Source organism: Conger conger, chromosome 3, assembly GCF_963514075.1.
Source record: "Conger conger chromosome 3, fConCon1.1, whole genome shotgun sequence".
In the NCBI taxonomy this organism is placed as follows: domain Eukaryota; kingdom Metazoa; phylum Chordata; class Actinopteri; order Anguilliformes; family Congridae; genus Conger; species Conger conger.
Genome location: NC_083762.1, coordinates 62,769,032 through 62,784,416, shown reverse-complemented (window position 1 = coordinate 62,784,416; position 15,385 = coordinate 62,769,032). Strand labels below are relative to the sequence as shown.

General features: G+C 40.1%; 3 protein-coding genes across 3 annotated transcripts; 1 reads left to right on the top strand and 2 right to left on the bottom strand.

Moving 5' to 3' along the window:
* Positions 1–1,320: 1,320 nt before the first annotated feature.
* zgc:136439 (uncharacterized protein LOC678627 homolog) lies at positions 1,321–5,200 on the top strand. Its single transcript, XM_061235114.1, has 8 exons — positions 1,321–1,814; positions 2,129–2,218; positions 2,309–2,388; positions 2,539–2,654; positions 2,820–2,917; positions 3,061–3,129; positions 3,208–3,266; positions 3,750–5,200. Exons 1-8 carry the CDS (start codon positions 1,623–1,625, stop codon positions 3,868–3,870), a joined length of 825 nt encoding a protein of 274 aa, XP_061091098.1. The 5' UTR covers positions 1,321–1,622; the 3' UTR covers positions 3,871–5,200.
* A 4-nt stretch (positions 5,201–5,204) lies between these two features.
* Positions 5,205–7,854, bottom strand: asnsd1 (asparagine synthetase domain containing 1). The gene is made up of 3 exons (XM_061235111.1): positions 6,448–7,854; positions 5,953–6,134; positions 5,205–5,524 (listed from the first exon to the last, which is right to left on the bottom strand). The coding sequence occupies exons 1-3, from the start codon at positions 7,852–7,854 to the stop codon at positions 5,278–5,280; spliced, it is 1,836 nt and encodes a 611-aa protein (XP_061091095.1). The 3' UTR covers positions 5,205–5,277.
* Positions 7,778–9,025, bottom strand: LOC133124163 (ASNSD1 upstream open reading frame protein-like). The gene is made up of 4 exons (XM_061235115.1): positions 8,854–9,025; positions 8,636–8,689; positions 8,100–8,175; positions 7,778–7,915 (listed from the first exon to the last, which is right to left on the bottom strand). Exons 1-4 carry the CDS (start codon positions 8,929–8,931, stop codon positions 7,875–7,877), a joined length of 249 nt encoding a protein of 82 aa, XP_061091099.1. The 5' UTR covers positions 8,932–9,025; the 3' UTR covers positions 7,778–7,874.
* Between the last annotated feature and the right edge of the window lie 6,360 nt (positions 9,026–15,385).

The following is a 15,385-nucleotide window of genomic DNA, read 5'->3' as shown; positions in this document are numbered from 1 at the left end:
TCCAATTGTACCCAACCATAACTGTCAAGTAACATTAGCTAGATAAGTTATGTTATTTAAAATAAATAAATGTAAAAAATCTTAATGTAAATATATTAACAATAACAACCACAACAAAAACAACAATAATAGTGGAATAATAATATATTTGGACTGTATTCGACAGGAGGACATGGAGAGAGCCATGGAGGAGTGCCAGGCGGGCATGAAGGTGTGAGAGGCAGCCAGAAGGTTTGGTGTCCCCCGGGTCACCCTGGCTGACAGAGTCAGTGGTCGGGTCACCCATGGCTGCCGTAGTGGGCCAAAACAGTTGCTTGCACCAGAAGATAAGGTGGCTCTAGCGCAATACTGTGCCCCTACTGCTCGCAGCATGGGTTCCCCTTGAGAAAGGCCTGGCTGCTGGCTGATGTGTCTGCCCTACAACGGAAGAGGCATCCGAGGGAACCCAGCAACAAACTGGGCCAGACATGGTGGCTGAATTTTCACCAGTGGCAGAGGTGGTATCTTGCGATGAGTAAGCTTGTTAACATCGACAGAGGGAGGGCAGTGTGTGCACGCGAGGGAAAGGTGGCATGATATTTTCAGTTGCTGCAGAAGGTCATGAAGGATAGTGGGTTGAGGGTGAAGCCCAGACAATTCTATAATTGCGATGAGTCTGAATTCCCTGAATTCCAGATGGACAGGAGCAGGCAGAAAATAATAACATCCAGAGGGGCAAAACAAGCCTAAGTGCAGGAACTTGGCACCAGGGACCACGTCTCACACCCGGCGTGCTTCAATGGCGCAGGAGAGGATATCTCTCCCTTCATCATCTTTGGGAAGGGGTACCCTGGGGGGGCTTACACCACCGGTGGCCCACGTTGACCCAGTCTGGCTATATCGATAGCGAACTGAAATACTGTGCAGAAGCACAGATGAGCACAAAAGCCACCTGGACTTGGAGGCGATTGAGGCATCAAGGCGGGAAAATGAATAACTTAAATGATAAATATAAAAGAAAGTCTAATGGTGGCTAATCAAGAGATTGGCTTTTGAAATCAGTCATCTGCCAAAAAATAGTCATCTGTCATAAATGTAAGGATCAGCTTTGCAAACACATGGGCTATTCAAATGTAGGCGGTAGAATAGAATCAATCCATCTGAATCAATATTTCAGAGGGGCATTCTGATTTAAAATAGTTTTGTCATTTAAGTAGCATTTGGAACTAGACTGCCATACCTTTATCTAACGTGGGGAGGTGCTATTGGTCTACTTTTACTTCAGTTGACTGGAGGAGAATTATTGGAACCGGTTGCAACGTGTATTCGATGACGTTATCCACACTCAAGATTCGGAAGTCGGAAGCAGAAAACAGTCAGAAAACAGGGCAAGTAGCTTTATGTGTGGGCATGGAAGGCGTATAACGCAAATTTAATGTTTACCGAGCTAGAATTAAGAAAGCGCGTTGCAATTTTTTCTACAGTTCGGTTGCAATACACCTTGATAGCTCGTTGGCTAACCGTATTGACATTTTAGAGCTAATAATCATACTTTCACATATAACATTAACTCCGTTTAATATATCGTAAGCTGACGTGTAAGTTGTTCAGCTAACTTGCATGCTCTTCTATATAATACGACTATGAAAGCTGTTATTTTGGCCGCGGGATACGGGACACGATTGCTGAGAGATGTAGAAAATGATAAAACCGGAAAATTCCAACACCTCATTGGAATCCCCAAACCGATGCTTCCTGTGGGAAACTGTGCTTTAATATCTCACTGGGTTAATGCATTTAACACCAGCGGGTATGTGGATGCCATCTTTGTTGTCGTAAGTATAAAGCCCCTCAGTCATGAGCAGAATATGAAAATAGTCCGTCAGCTCAACCCGTTTTCCTCCCCATAACAATTATAAAATGTAGGCTAATTCAATAGCGCATTCGCAATTATGCAACACAAGGGGGGAAGTGATTCCACACCAACACTTCAACCTTTAACCCATACACAAAACCAAATTGCAATATGTCTCCATCAGAGGTGTTTAAAAAAAAAAAAAAAAAAACTTTTCTTCGAGGTTTGACATTGTTCTTTTGTGGTTTGACTTTGAAACTATGAAAGCATTATAAATTACCTTCCCTTCAACAGACCAACGAACTTTACCGTAAAATATTTGAGGAGTGGGCACGACCGTTTCCAAATGTCAGTGTCCTTAGTGATGGGACACAGAACAATGAGGTTGGTATTTTCTGAAATCTGTGTTAAAACCCCAGTTTAGAACGATACATCTCTGTTATGTTTTATCACAACTGCATTTTTTCACTCTAGGAACGCCTTGGTGCTGTGGCATGTCTTCAGCTCGCAGTCAAACATTTTCAAATAGAGGACCACGTTATAGTTATTGGAGGGTAAGCATTCAATATGGGGACGCATCTCTGCGTGTTACAATCATACAGTATATACAATTTCTTGTATGCTGTAAGTTTAAATGGCTTTGTGGTGCACAATAATGAAGCGGTTATTGGAAAATATTCTTTAAAAGATTTTAATTCCCACAGGGACACCTTATTCAAGGAGGATTTCAGTCTCTCCAGATTCACAAAGGAGTTTTTTGTTCAAATGGAAAAATGTGATGATGGTAATTTGGTGCTATCCTATCAGTGCAAAGATGAGGGTAAGTAACAACAAAATATAGGCTCTACGTTATACTACCTCCACCAATTGCATCTTAGTAACCATAATGAGGTCCTTTTCCATGTCTGGTCCATACTAAGGGTTGTTGCACAGTGGCATTGGCTATGAAACATTAATACTGACACTTTGTCCACCTCCTTCACAGAGACTTTGAAGTACGGTATTCTAGAAGTGAATGACGACCTACGGGTTTTCTGCATGAAAGAGAAGCCTCACCCCTCTGAAACAAACTCAAGGCGAGCTGTAAGTTACCCCCTGAGCATATCATGATTTTGCTCTGTTGCATTCTAATGCACTCAACAAACCAGCTGCAATATTGCAGAGGACATTCACATTTACCCATATGATACATTATCATGACCCTTGCCACTTTTTCTGGTCTGCAGTGTCCCTGCTTCTATATGTTCTCAAAGAAAAGCATTCCACTTCTGGACGAGTTCCTCCATGAAAAGAAGGTAAAAATGTCTTGCAATTGGTTGGCTTTTACACCTATGTCATGACTAAGCATAATCTGCGATGCTCACACTTGACAGGCGAGGCCCATTGAAGAGAAAGACGCACCTGGAAACTTTTTGTCTTGGCTGATACCAAGGTACTACTTCTGCAAAACTGTATTACATTAACCTTGATGCTCTTATTCAGAGTGATGGAAGACAGAGGGGAAACCAATGTGCTTTCTATCAATTAATATGAGCATTCCTGCCAGACCTGGCCAAAAACATTCCCAGACCACTGAGTGCAGATGCAACATCACTGAATCACTAGTGCAAGATGCCAATTATAACCAAGAGTCTGACTAAAGAGATTACACAAAGTGCACTCCATAAGTATTTGGAAAGTGACACATTTTCTGTTGTTTTGGCTGTATACTCTAGCACAAAACCAAGAATATGAGGTTTAAGTGCAGATTTAATTTAAGAGTATTTACATCCTCAACCAGTGATACGTCTAGGAATTAGTATGAAAGATGGGAGTGTTAGGTGGCAGAGATTGGTTGGGGGGGGGGCTTTGCAAGCCGTACCTTTGAATAGAGGCTTTTATTTAATCTCCAATCTTATCCTTTCTCCCCCACCAGAAAACCTGTGTATGTTCAAGAAGTATCTGGCCGATTTGACGTGGGAAACCTGCCTTCATATATTGAATGTGACACATTTTTCAAAGAGAATCTTTCAGGTGTGAAAACTTACTTGCAGTAGAATATGTATAGTGGTTAGGGAGTGTTCAATAGAAGAATGTAGTTTCAATTCTCCAGATGAGACCAAAATTAACATGCATTACTCCCCAAAAAAACTGCATTATGAAAAATAGAGATAAAACTTGTTTGCTTTTTCAACCAGCAATGTTGCTACAAAATAAAATAATGTAATATGTAAATTATATTTGGGGCGTAGTGGTTAAGGTAAATGACTGGGACCCACAAGGTCGGTGGTTCTAATCCTGGTGTAGCCACAATAAGATCCGCACAGCCGTTGGGCCCTTGAGCAAGGCCCCTTAACCCTGCATTGCTCCAGGGGAGGATTGCCAATAATGTAATATAATATTTAGGTTAATTGTCCTAATTCCGTAGAATCTTAATATTATTTCTGCTTTTAAATTAAAAGGTTTTGAAGAAGCCTAGCTAGCATTTTCCTAATGCTTCTATTGATATACAACTGTGTTTTTATATATTCTGTATGTACTGTATATGAATGCATGGTTGTTGGCCAACATATCATAGCTATTTATATCTTGCAGACCTTTTATCTTTTTTATATAACTGTGGATTGCTTTATCCTGTTTCAATATATAATCTTTGGTCTAGTGCCCTTTGGAATTTTAACTAAAAATTAATTGCTATTGCAGTCCGGCTGTGTACTTCATTAACAACATGTGAATGCAATGTCCTGTCATAAAGAAAGTTTGTATTTAGCTGTTTTTCTTTTCACATTGTTTTATAGTACGGCAATGTTGATGGCAAAGTTGTGAAATGCAGCTGGTATTCTTACCGGTTACACCATGTTACATTAGTTTCAGTTTATGCCATCAGGTAAACGGAAACAAGTCCCACAGTACAGAAGGAATCAAGCAATTTATCCCGGAATCCATTCAAATGCTGAATGCGAGGTTCAACAATGCAATTTGAAATTTGATGGTGAAGGGTTTAATCGGGGAGATATCTACATGGATGTAATATCTACATTATGTTTTGTGTGGATATACGGAGTTGTACTACTGTCCGTAAGTATTTGGACAGTAGTACAATATCTGTTCTTTTGGTTCTGTACTTCACCACTTTGGATTTGAAATTAAACTGAATATGAGGTTAAAGTGCAGACTGTCACCCTTAATTTGGTGACAATGCATCTTGAAATGATATTTTGGTACATGGTTCGAATGCAATAGAATCAATATTAGCTTCAAATATTACTTCTACTTTTAGATGAAGCCAGCATCATGTTGTATCATAAATATGAGTGCTCAGTTGATTTTTATATGGCAAAATTACAAGGCCTTTTTCTGCAATAAGCTCTGCGGACAGAGATGACTAGAATTGTGCATTCAGTAGCATTTATTAAAGATTTGACACTGTACAGAGAAAAGGGCTGATTAAAATTCATGTCAATTTAAGCGGTGTGGAGTCTGTTGCATTTGTCAGAGGCCCTTTCACGGCCATTCTCCAGCTTGGCGATACGGGAGCCAAACTGCATGGCTCTCTTGGGAAATGTGGTTGAGGGCCCCAGGCCCAGCTCTCGAGCTGCCAGCCTCAGCAGAAGCTTCTCCCCCAGACCACGAGGCAGAGAAAGATCTGCCTTCTCCCACACTGGCAGGCCATTCAGGAAACTCACCACATCCTCATCCAAGAAAGGGAACCTGAATCAAAATAAAACCAACATTCATTATCCTCAGTGTGCTGAACTGGTGCTGAATCTCCTGATAATGGCCCAATCATGGCTGCCTAATCAGAACTGCATGCCCATTCTATTGCCTAAATGTCCCCCACTAATTTGGAAGAACATAGATTAACACTTGCATATCCTCCCCAGAACTTGCAATCGGCCAGGGGTGCGTTTTCTCTAAGCAGTCCGCCAACTGAGCTGTGCCAGAGAACAAATGGTAGCTGGAAGAACTGGTGAAGGCAGCAGGTTCCCTACGATGAGTTACAGGCAATAAGGTTGCGACAACCATAAAAATGTATTCCCTTCTTCCATAGATGACTTCTGGGAAGATCTAGCACCAACAGGGCCAGGAATTCCATTCTAGCATTCAGTAGGCCCCCCCCCCCCCAAAAAAAGACTTACCTGGCCTCTTTCCCATGATCTCCAATGATCCGGTCATCCCTGCCCAGGTTTCGGGAGGAGATTCGCCCCAGTTCCATGACCAGCTCTTGGACCAGGCCGTCCAGGCCAGCAGTGTTATAGCGGACGCGGTGTCTGGAGTACCCGGCCAGCTGCTCGTCTGCCCCGATTCCCGTCAGAACCACCTGTTAGGGCACAGCAGCAGAGAGGCCTCCTCACCCAGTGACCTCCATATACATTCATCCCACACAAGCACAGCCCAGGGTGCACTGTAACACCTGTCCGCGACTCAACAGCGAAGCCTATTAATAGATTGGCAGAAAAAAAAAAAAAGATTCAAGGTGCAAGATTTGTGGAACATATTGAGATATGTTTGACCAAATGTTTGTTTGCAATAAAATGGACAAATATGGTTTCACAATATTGGAAACAATATTTTTCTGCAACAATGTTACATATAAAAAGTTTACACTGAAAGGGTAAGGTGATATGTCTGACCTTTGCAGCCGAGGCGTACGCTTTCTGTTCTGTGCCTTCTGCCGCTGTGCCGACTCCCCTAGCAGCAAACCACACAGCACAGCCAATGCTGTCGTCAAGCACAGTCTCTAGGGGATACACAAGATGGCTAATGCTTTTCAATCTCATTTCCTGGAGCTCTTCACGTGTGACGTTGATTTCAACAAAGTTCCACCTTCGGTCTGGGTTGAGTGCCTGCAGCTCCTTCAGACTGGCCCTGCCAGTAATTCTGTCAGGTACGCCAAAGGCATCAGATTCTGAAGGACCAGTGTCAGTGTCAACAGGTTTTAACTTGTTGCCCTTTGGTTTTTTAGATGTCTCTTTCTGTTTCTTTGGTTCCTGTAGTTTGAAGGCCACGTTCAGAAGATCGATAGTCTTCCCAACCGGGACGTGGCGGTCAGCTAACGCAGCAAGAATCACCGAGTCGATCCCACCAGAAAAAAGTATGGCGATATCCACCTCCTCGTCGGATGGTGGTGGTGCTGCCGTTTCACCAGGAAGACACTGCACACGCCTCCGCACCGCCTCGCTCAAAACCTCAATGAGCTGGTTAACGGTTTTCCTCTTTTCCCCACACTGTAATAATGTATCCAAGTCTTCAGCAGAGGGCTGAGGACTAAAAGCATCCAGTGGAAGAGGACAAATCTCAGTGACCTCTCGGTTCAAAGGACAAACTGGAGCACAAAGAAAGAGTCCAGAGTCATTCATTGTTACAGAAGCCCAACTGGACAAACCCTCCCACTTGTGGCTGGCAGGTGGAGGAACATCACCTGTATGAATCCAAGGGTACACCTCTAAAGTCAGCGAACCAAGTTCAGCCAAGGCTCTTAAATTCATCCGGTAAACCCCAACTGCTGGGACCTCCTGCCACTGTGGGTCACCAGTGCAGGGAACAGCGGTCGCTACAGAAGATAAAACCATCAACCTCTGCTCAGGACTGCACTGCCAGAGCAGACTCCGGCGACCAAAGAAGTCTCTGCCAAACCACAGGCAATTCTGTGCTGCCTGGTAATAAATGAAAGCCCAGGGTCCTCGAACCCTGGACAGGACCGATAGGACCTCGTCGGGTAGCTGGCTGTGGGAGAGGTGCTGGGCAAGAACATGGGTGTCATTTTCCTCCTGGCCCACAGGGAGACCCCCGAACACCTCCCCGTTCCAAAGGAACACGTTCCCACTGTCATCTTCAACTGGCTGAGGAGTCATGGGACCTCTCATGTGTAGGACATGAGCAGAAAATAGACAATGGTAGCTTAGGTCTTTATTTGTAGTCATAGTTTTTCTGATTTCTTGACTGTAGCAGGGCCCTCTCTTTCTCAAGTTTTCATATGCACGCGTCTCCAAAGCTGAACACACGGAGGACGTGCTCACCACACAGCAAATTCCACACATCCTGTTAAACTGTTTTCGTTCTACATGTCTTGGTAATCCTTTTTCATTCTGTCCAGTGACTCTGATGAAAAAAGAATAACAAGTTGCATTTTAACAGTCACATTGTAGATTAATAAACCGAGATGGCTAAAACAGGGACACAACAGGTCCTTTACCCAGAATTTCGTTTAAAAACGTTTGTTTGTTAATGACATAGTGGTCTTAAAATAAACATATTTTTATAATTGCTTAATTTGTATACTTACTTTTGCAAGCATTGAGGGTCTCTCCTTTCTCAGCCAAAAAGAAAATGTTGCTATTGGACTGCTGTACGTAAACTCTCTGCAGAAGAAATATGACTTTTAAACATAACTAACGTTAGATAGATCATTTATCCTCTGAAAATGCTATACAACAGTGCTTCTGCTCATTTGATCAAATTTGTATTATTACCAATTCAAATACATTTAATAATATAAAATCTACAGCGAGTTCAGAAATCACTAAATCAGTGTTTGTCAAGAAAAGGCATTGCGCTTCAGTTCGAAGATGACAAAAGCTGACTGAATACAGGGCCTGCGACCCGTACGACCCAACTTACCCAATTATTTATTAGCCTAAGCAGGCAAAATTACTGCTACCGTTAAATCGTTGTACAGCATCAACCATTCAGAAGGCGGATTAAACCAATTGCAAGATAATAATTACAAATACAAGAGTAGAAACGATCAGTTGTTAATCCTGATTACTCTCGAATTAATTACAGTTATCTCATGGTTAACTAAGACAGAAATGATCGTACCCTGTTTTTCTTCAGATTTGACAGTTCGTCGACCACAATCTTTTGTTCTTTTACCTGAATAAAAAACGCCATACATTAGTAAGCACGCCGCTTCAATATGGTATAATATCATATGTTAAGTATAGTCATTAATTGTGTGGAGTTTGGTTGAACGTAGCATTAGCTATCAAATGCAAGCGTGTTCAGTTCACAAACGTTTCGCCCAACTAGCTGCTTACCTTTTTATTTAATTCCTCTTTCAGTGCAGTTTCTCTTTGTGTATTATCTTCCATCGCTTGATGACATTTAGACGCCATCTCTTAAGTAATAATAAAAACCTACCATCAACTCAAATCAAACCGCATCTTTGGAAAGCGTAAATGCATATGACGGTCGGAGAAGAACGTACACGCAAATATTTTCTTCTGTGGTTTAATGGAGGTTTTCACAAGGTTATTGCTACATTGCCGCCACCAACTGGGCTGGAGTGCGGAGCAGTAGATTTGACAGAAGAAAAAGTAAAATTTAGTTTAGTAAAAATAAAGTTCATGATGTAACAAAATACTTGCTTGATGTTCTTCCTAAAAGACCCTCTAGTGACATATTAGTGTGGTTGGTATCCCTCAATGTCAATGTCAAATAACTTCTCTCACTCTTTCTTGTATCCTCTACACTGAAATACTCTACTGTCACCTTCCTGTCATCCTCGATCAGCCTGGCTCTTCTCTTCTGACCTCTTTCATTAACAGAATTGTTGCTCACTGGATGTTTTTAGTTTTTCACACCATTATCTGCAAACCCTAGAGACTGTTGTGCATGAAAATCGCAGGAGATCAGCAGTTTCTGAAATATTCAAACCACACTGTGTGGCACCAACAATCATTGCAGATCACATTTCTTCCCCATTCTGACATTTGGGCTGAGTAAGAGCTGAACCTCTTGACCATGTCTGCATGCTTTTATGCATTTAGTTACTGCCACATGATTGGCTGATTATTAAAATTTGTATTATGAACTGGTGTACAGGTCTACCTAAAAAAATGCTCACTGAGTGTATGCAGACTGCTTCAATTTTATTACAGTGTTTGCAACTATATGTAGGATATTAAGTCCTGTGTGACCAATTCTGAAATTGGTTTTATTTACAACTGAAAGAATTGGTGACTATTATTGCTTAATTACAGCATTTCTCATAATTACGTTGACATGGCTAAATACATTTAACCTGTAAAACAAAATAAATGATGTAATTTACATAATTGATCATATTTATAGTCACCTAAAATCACAAACGATTTCAGACCACAGAAACCAGAAGAGGTGAGTCAACTGTGTAAGCAACTGCTCATCAATTGTAAGTACTGAGTAAGACAAGAAAAACAAAAACTGACCAGGGTTGAGTGAGTGTTTTGCTTTAAATCACCAGATGGCGCCATATGAACTGAAGTGACATTTTACAGAACAGATAGTCTATTCCAGTAGTATTCTTTCTTTTTTGGCATTCACATAGACTAACAATTGTTTGCCAGATGAAACATTTTTGAATAATAGGCAGTGAAATTGATGTATGCTTTGTACTAAAGCCATAATTGCACATTTTCCCAAATTAAGAGGGGTAATGTAATGTGTTTCCATATTTTCATGTTCATTTTGCTGATCTGCGACACAGAACTTGATTTCAGGACAGTCAGTCATTCTAACAAGCATTCCACACACACAAACACACACACACACACATGCGCACATACAACCACACACACACACACACCGCTTGATTGATTTTGAATGGAGTTTGGAATGTAACTGCACCTGTTTATGGTTTATTTATTAAGTATAGAAGTCTGTCTATAGGCATTCATGCTGTCTATATAGATATAAAAGCAAAACGTTCAGTGCAATATCAACTCAGAAAGAGTACTTTTCACTATAATTCTACAACAGTGTATTGTGTCCCGATTGGATTCATTATAAAGTTTTGTAGAAGTGTTATATTCTTTAAAAAATACATTTTGCATAAACTGAAGATCATGCATTTATGTTATCCATAAATTAGAGCATACATTTAAAAGGTTTGGTTAAAGGAGAAATAAAACTGAGCTCAGTACTGGCCTGTATCAGCTTCCTCTAAAGATACATTCAGGTGAAAGCTACTGCCACAAAAGGTCATCATATATTTATACAGGTGTGATTACTTATGTCATTCTGCCTGGACTGGCACAATCCACATTATTACAACATTCAAGGACTTTGAGTCTGCAGTTTCAGCTGTTTGCGTAACCATTCCTTTCTCTTCCCACGCTTGCCACCAGCAAATATCTGACTTGTACAAAGTTTCTACAAGCAGTGATATTTTGAAAATTACATTGTTGTCCCTACATACAGACAGTTTCATCCGCTTATTATGATTGTTCAATAACATTTTTGAGCATTCCAGTCACTTACTGACTTGACCACCAGTGAGTTTAACAGGGTCTTACAGCGGATTATGTCCGCTGAAGAGACACATTTTTACTCATGGTTGCAACTCTTGATATTCCTCATCTATGTACCACGGTTAAGTTTCAACATTGTAATGTAATGGCTTATGTTAGAATACGGAAACTTAATAAAACAGGACATCCAGTGGAGACTATAGAAACATGTGTAGCAATGAAATGATCTTATGAGACTTGAACTCATAGGAGCGACTGAACAGCTGGTGGGATTTGTTTAGACCTGCAATTTCAGTCTGCTGGTGACCAGAGGCAGCTGTTGCATTTTTCAGTTAAGATGACGCAATGAAAGGCGAATATTATGTTCACATTTCAATTCAAACAGACTTTGTGGGTGTATTCTGTAAAACAGCAGGGCTCAATGTCATTATTGTTGTAATGATAGTCCTTGTGGTTTTTTGCTAACTCCCCTCTTCTTTTCGGTGTTTTAAGCGGCCGTTCTGATCCTTAGAGCAGTAGGCTGGACAACCGGTCATTGACACAATCCATGGTCGCTTGCGGCTAACTGTCACAAACACGTCAAACAGTGCTGTGTATGGGTTTTGTTTTGTTCCTGGTAAATAAATCCTGCATGTTTTCATATTGATTTGAAACACCTGTGGGGTGTTTGTGCCCTTATGCCAACAAATGAATGATGGTCAAATGGCAAAATGTCAAGTCAAGTCAAGTCACATTTATTTTTAAAGCACATTTAAAATGACTGCCGTCAACCAAAGTATAATTTCTTATTACTACATGTGTAAAAAATGAAAGCAGTGAAAAAACATCCACCATACTGCAATAATAATACATAAACATACAACAAAAACAACAACAAAGACAGTTCTCATGTGGAATTTAATAAAAAAGCACACGCACATGTGCATATTCTGTATATCTACAGAAGCTGCCTCTTATGCCATGTGTTTATGTTACTATCCTGCTTTAACAAAGACATGTACACCAAACTTTTCTTGCTACACAGTTCAGTCCGTAAGTATTTGGACAGTGACACATTGTTCTTGTTTTGGCTCTGTACTCCATGCAACCAAATCAGGTGACCATGTAACAGTCCTCCCCATTTTGGGGGACCAAAATAATTAGACAATTAGCTGCTCAGCTTGGCCAGCTGTGTGTGGTCTTGCATCATTGGGTCATGAACAAGAAAGCTAACACAAGGTCTAGAGTTACCTTTAGGTGCGGCATTTGCATTTTGTTGGTTGCTGTTGCATCTCAAAATGAGGAGCAAAGAAGTGGCAATGCTAATAAAGCATCACTAGGGAATATACCCAGCATCTGGTGATATACATGGCTCACAGACTTCAGGTATTCAACAAATGCAAAGGAGTTCCAACCAAGTACTAAATATGATGATTTTGTGTAGGATTATGTTGTTGTTTTTGGAGGGGTTATATATAAGAAAGGCTGTACATGTACATATACGGTATATGTAATGCAATGAGAAGTTCATCGTCATTATACATTAAAACTATTATGCTGTGGTCACATTTAAATATCTGATCCAGTCAAAAACATACCTCTGGATCCTTCACATTCACATTATTTTGGAAGCAAGGCACATCTGAATGCCTTCATACACACCCATTTTCTTGGAAATTATGTTTAAAAATATTTATTTGAATTTTTAGCATGATTTTATTTGCAATAATGTCCGTAATCCATGCCCACACAAGAAAGGAAAACCAAGCCTTTGGTTGTGTTCAAAGCCAAAGTGACCACAAATGTCAGTCAACAACACCTGTCTGCCCATAATCTAGCAATGGTAAAACAATGTTTTTCTTAGGTTGTTTAGTGACAAAGGTTTATGTTCATACTTGTATTAACCTCTTTTGGCTGTATTCATTTCATTGGTATGCAAATATACCAATTAGTAGGACTGATTGGATTTCCAACGGGATTTAAAAACAGCCTAGCAATCCTATCCTGTCACTAAGTGGTCATCAATTGGTCATCTCATTTTTAGCATTTTTAGCATTTTCGTTACAATGTAAAGAGTTATATTAACTATCCAGGCAGCAGGCTTCTTGTCTGTAATTTACAAGGAGGCTACAATGTATTTTATTGGAATAGGGTGGAGCGTGTTGAGTACCCTGTTAAAAGTTTCTCTGCCATGCTTCCTCTTTGGGTTTGTTACATTTCTGTTCTGACAAGCCAATTTAGCTTTCATAGAAATATAGATAAAAATCGCAGCTGAATAAGAATACACTTTTAGTGAATATAAATCAAAGGTGTTTCTTAAATAACCTTCTTAGGCCTTTAGTTCCCATACAAGTGGAAAGGGCATTGTGTATATGTCAAATACCATTTATATAACATAAGTATGTACGGTGTGCATAATGACTGAGCAATTTATTAGGTAGACCTGTACACCAGCTTGTCAATGCTAATATTTTATCAGCCAATCATGTGGCAGCAACTAAATGCATAAAATCCTGCAGACATGGTCCACTTTGACCGTGGAATGATTGTTGGTGCCAGACAGGGTGGTATCTTAGAAACGGCTTATCTCCTGTGATTGCTACGCACAACAGTCTCTAGAGTTTGCAGAGAATGGTGCGATAAACAAAAAACATCCAGTGAGAAACAGTTCTGTGAGCAAAAACGCATTGAATGGCCAGACTGGTCAAAGCTGACAGGAAGGTGACAGTAATGCAAATAACCACACATTACAACAGTGGTACACAGAAGAGCATCTCTGAACACACAACACAAAGTGGATAGGCTACAGCAGCAGAAGACCAATAAGTCAAAAGGAAATTAGACTAATAAATACCAATAAATGCTCACTGAGTGTATAAATGAATTCATATTTACGAATTGCATTTCTACAAATTAATAATAAGATGAGTGTTCAGTTCACCCAATGCCTCTTATCTAATCATTTTAAGGCTGCAGAAGTTTTTATTCTCTGTTTAAGTCGAATGATACAAAGACGTTTAGGCACATATACATTTACAGGACTAAAATCAACCACTTGAGTGGATTTCATCATTTCAAAACATTTTATCATACTGTAGAACATATTGATATCTGTTTCAAATCATAACTATTGAAACAAAATAAAAATAATCATCAATATGATATAAAGGTAATGTGATTACATTTTAACTAAATTCAGGCTACAATATGGAATGATTTATGGTATCAGCTCATGGATATACATTTACATTACATTACATTAATGGCATTTGGCAGACGCCCTTATCCAGAGCGACGTACAACAAAGTGCATACCCATAACCAAGGATAAGTGCGCTGAAAGACCCTAGAGGCAAGTACGATTTCAACTGCTACCTGTACAACAACGATAAGGACCAGGGCCTATTTCATTTATTTATTTATTTATTTGTTTATTTATTTATTTATTTTAAATTTTAAACAAAAAAATAAACAAACAACAAAGCAAAAGTGACCAAACTTAACTAGCCAAACACTGCTTACCTAGCCAAACTAAAAATACCGATACACAAAAAAGTAAATCACAGAAAGACAACACTTAAGGTTCACAGGGAGGTAGGGAGGTATGGGGAGAGGTGCTGCTTGAAGAGGTGCGTCTTCAGTTTGCGCTTGAAGGTGGGGAGAGATTCTACAGTTCAGAACAGGCCAGAACAGACAGTAGTCGTGAGTATTTCTACTCCCAAGTTCACTGGGGGAATTACATTCAACCACATTGTGGAGAGACAGTATTAAGTGCTGGTCACAATAACTAATCCCCTCTGTATGATTGTATTCAGTGTCCAAATTTAACTGCGTGCACATGCATTGTTTGTTTCCCATGCAAGTATGGCAGAACCTTTGTGGAACACATCCCTCGCTCGTGGATCATGTGACTCCAGTCATGACACAGCATGAATCTGACACCAACATTATCACATGACTTTAATTCCACAAGCTGGACAATAACAACCATCCAAAGAGGAGGGGAGTCTAGCTGTTTTTACTGCTCCAACGGGCAGGGATTACAACAGCATTGTTGCTGTTTTCCACAGATTGAGAATTCAAAAAGGATGACTGTGACATTACGGACAATATGGTTTTCTAAGGAACTTAAAACATGTTATGTCATGGTGTGGTCACTCAAGGGCACAAACAAACAATGAAACTTCTTTTTTTTTTACTTTCAGGACCCGTAAGTTATATGACATTTCTGGATATTAAATTGTACTATAATGATATTTTCAAAAGCTGATGCATGACTACACAGGATGAAGAAGGGATAGATTTGTGTGGTTGCATAACCTCAATATATGCACAATATTTTTTATATTTGAAAATATGAG

Excerpts from the sequence above, each read along its gene's own strand:
- zgc:136439 (XM_061235114.1), top strand. The coding sequence starts at position 1,623 with ATGAAAGCTGTTATTTTGGCCGCGGGATACGGGACACGATTGCTGAGA. Across the intron at positions 1,815-2,128 it reads TGGATGCCATCTTTGTTGTC|ACCAACGAACTTTACCGTAA; the intron begins GTAAGTATAAAG and ends TCCCTTCAACAG. Across the intron at positions 2,655-2,819 it reads CTATCAGTGCAAAGATGAGG|AGACTTTGAAGTACGGTATT; the intron begins GTAAGTAACAAC and ends CCTCCTTCACAG.
- asnsd1 (XM_061235111.1), bottom strand. The coding sequence starts at position 7,854 with ATGTGTGGAATTTGCTGTGTGGTGAGCACGTCCTCCGTGTGTTCAGCT. Across the intron at positions 6,135-6,447 it reads CGTACGCCTCGGCTGCAAAG|GTGGTTCTGACGGGAATCGG; the intron begins GTCAGACATATC and ends GTGCCCTAACAG. Across the intron at positions 5,525-5,952 it reads GATCATGGGAAAGAGGCCAG|GTTCCCTTTCTTGGATGAGG; the intron begins GTAAGTCTTTTT and ends ATTTTGATTCAG.
- LOC133124163 (XM_061235115.1), bottom strand. The coding sequence starts at position 8,931 with ATGGCGTCTAAATGTCATCAAGCGATGGAAGATAATACACAAAGAGAA. Across the intron at positions 8,690-8,853 it reads AAGAGGAATTAAATAAAAAG|GTAAAAGAACAAAAGATTGT; the intron begins GTAAGCAGCTAG and ends TTTTTTATTCAG. Across the intron at positions 7,916-8,099 it reads GACCCTCAATGCTTGCAAAA|AGTCACTGGACAGAATGAAA; the intron begins GTAAGTATACAA and ends TTTTTTCATCAG.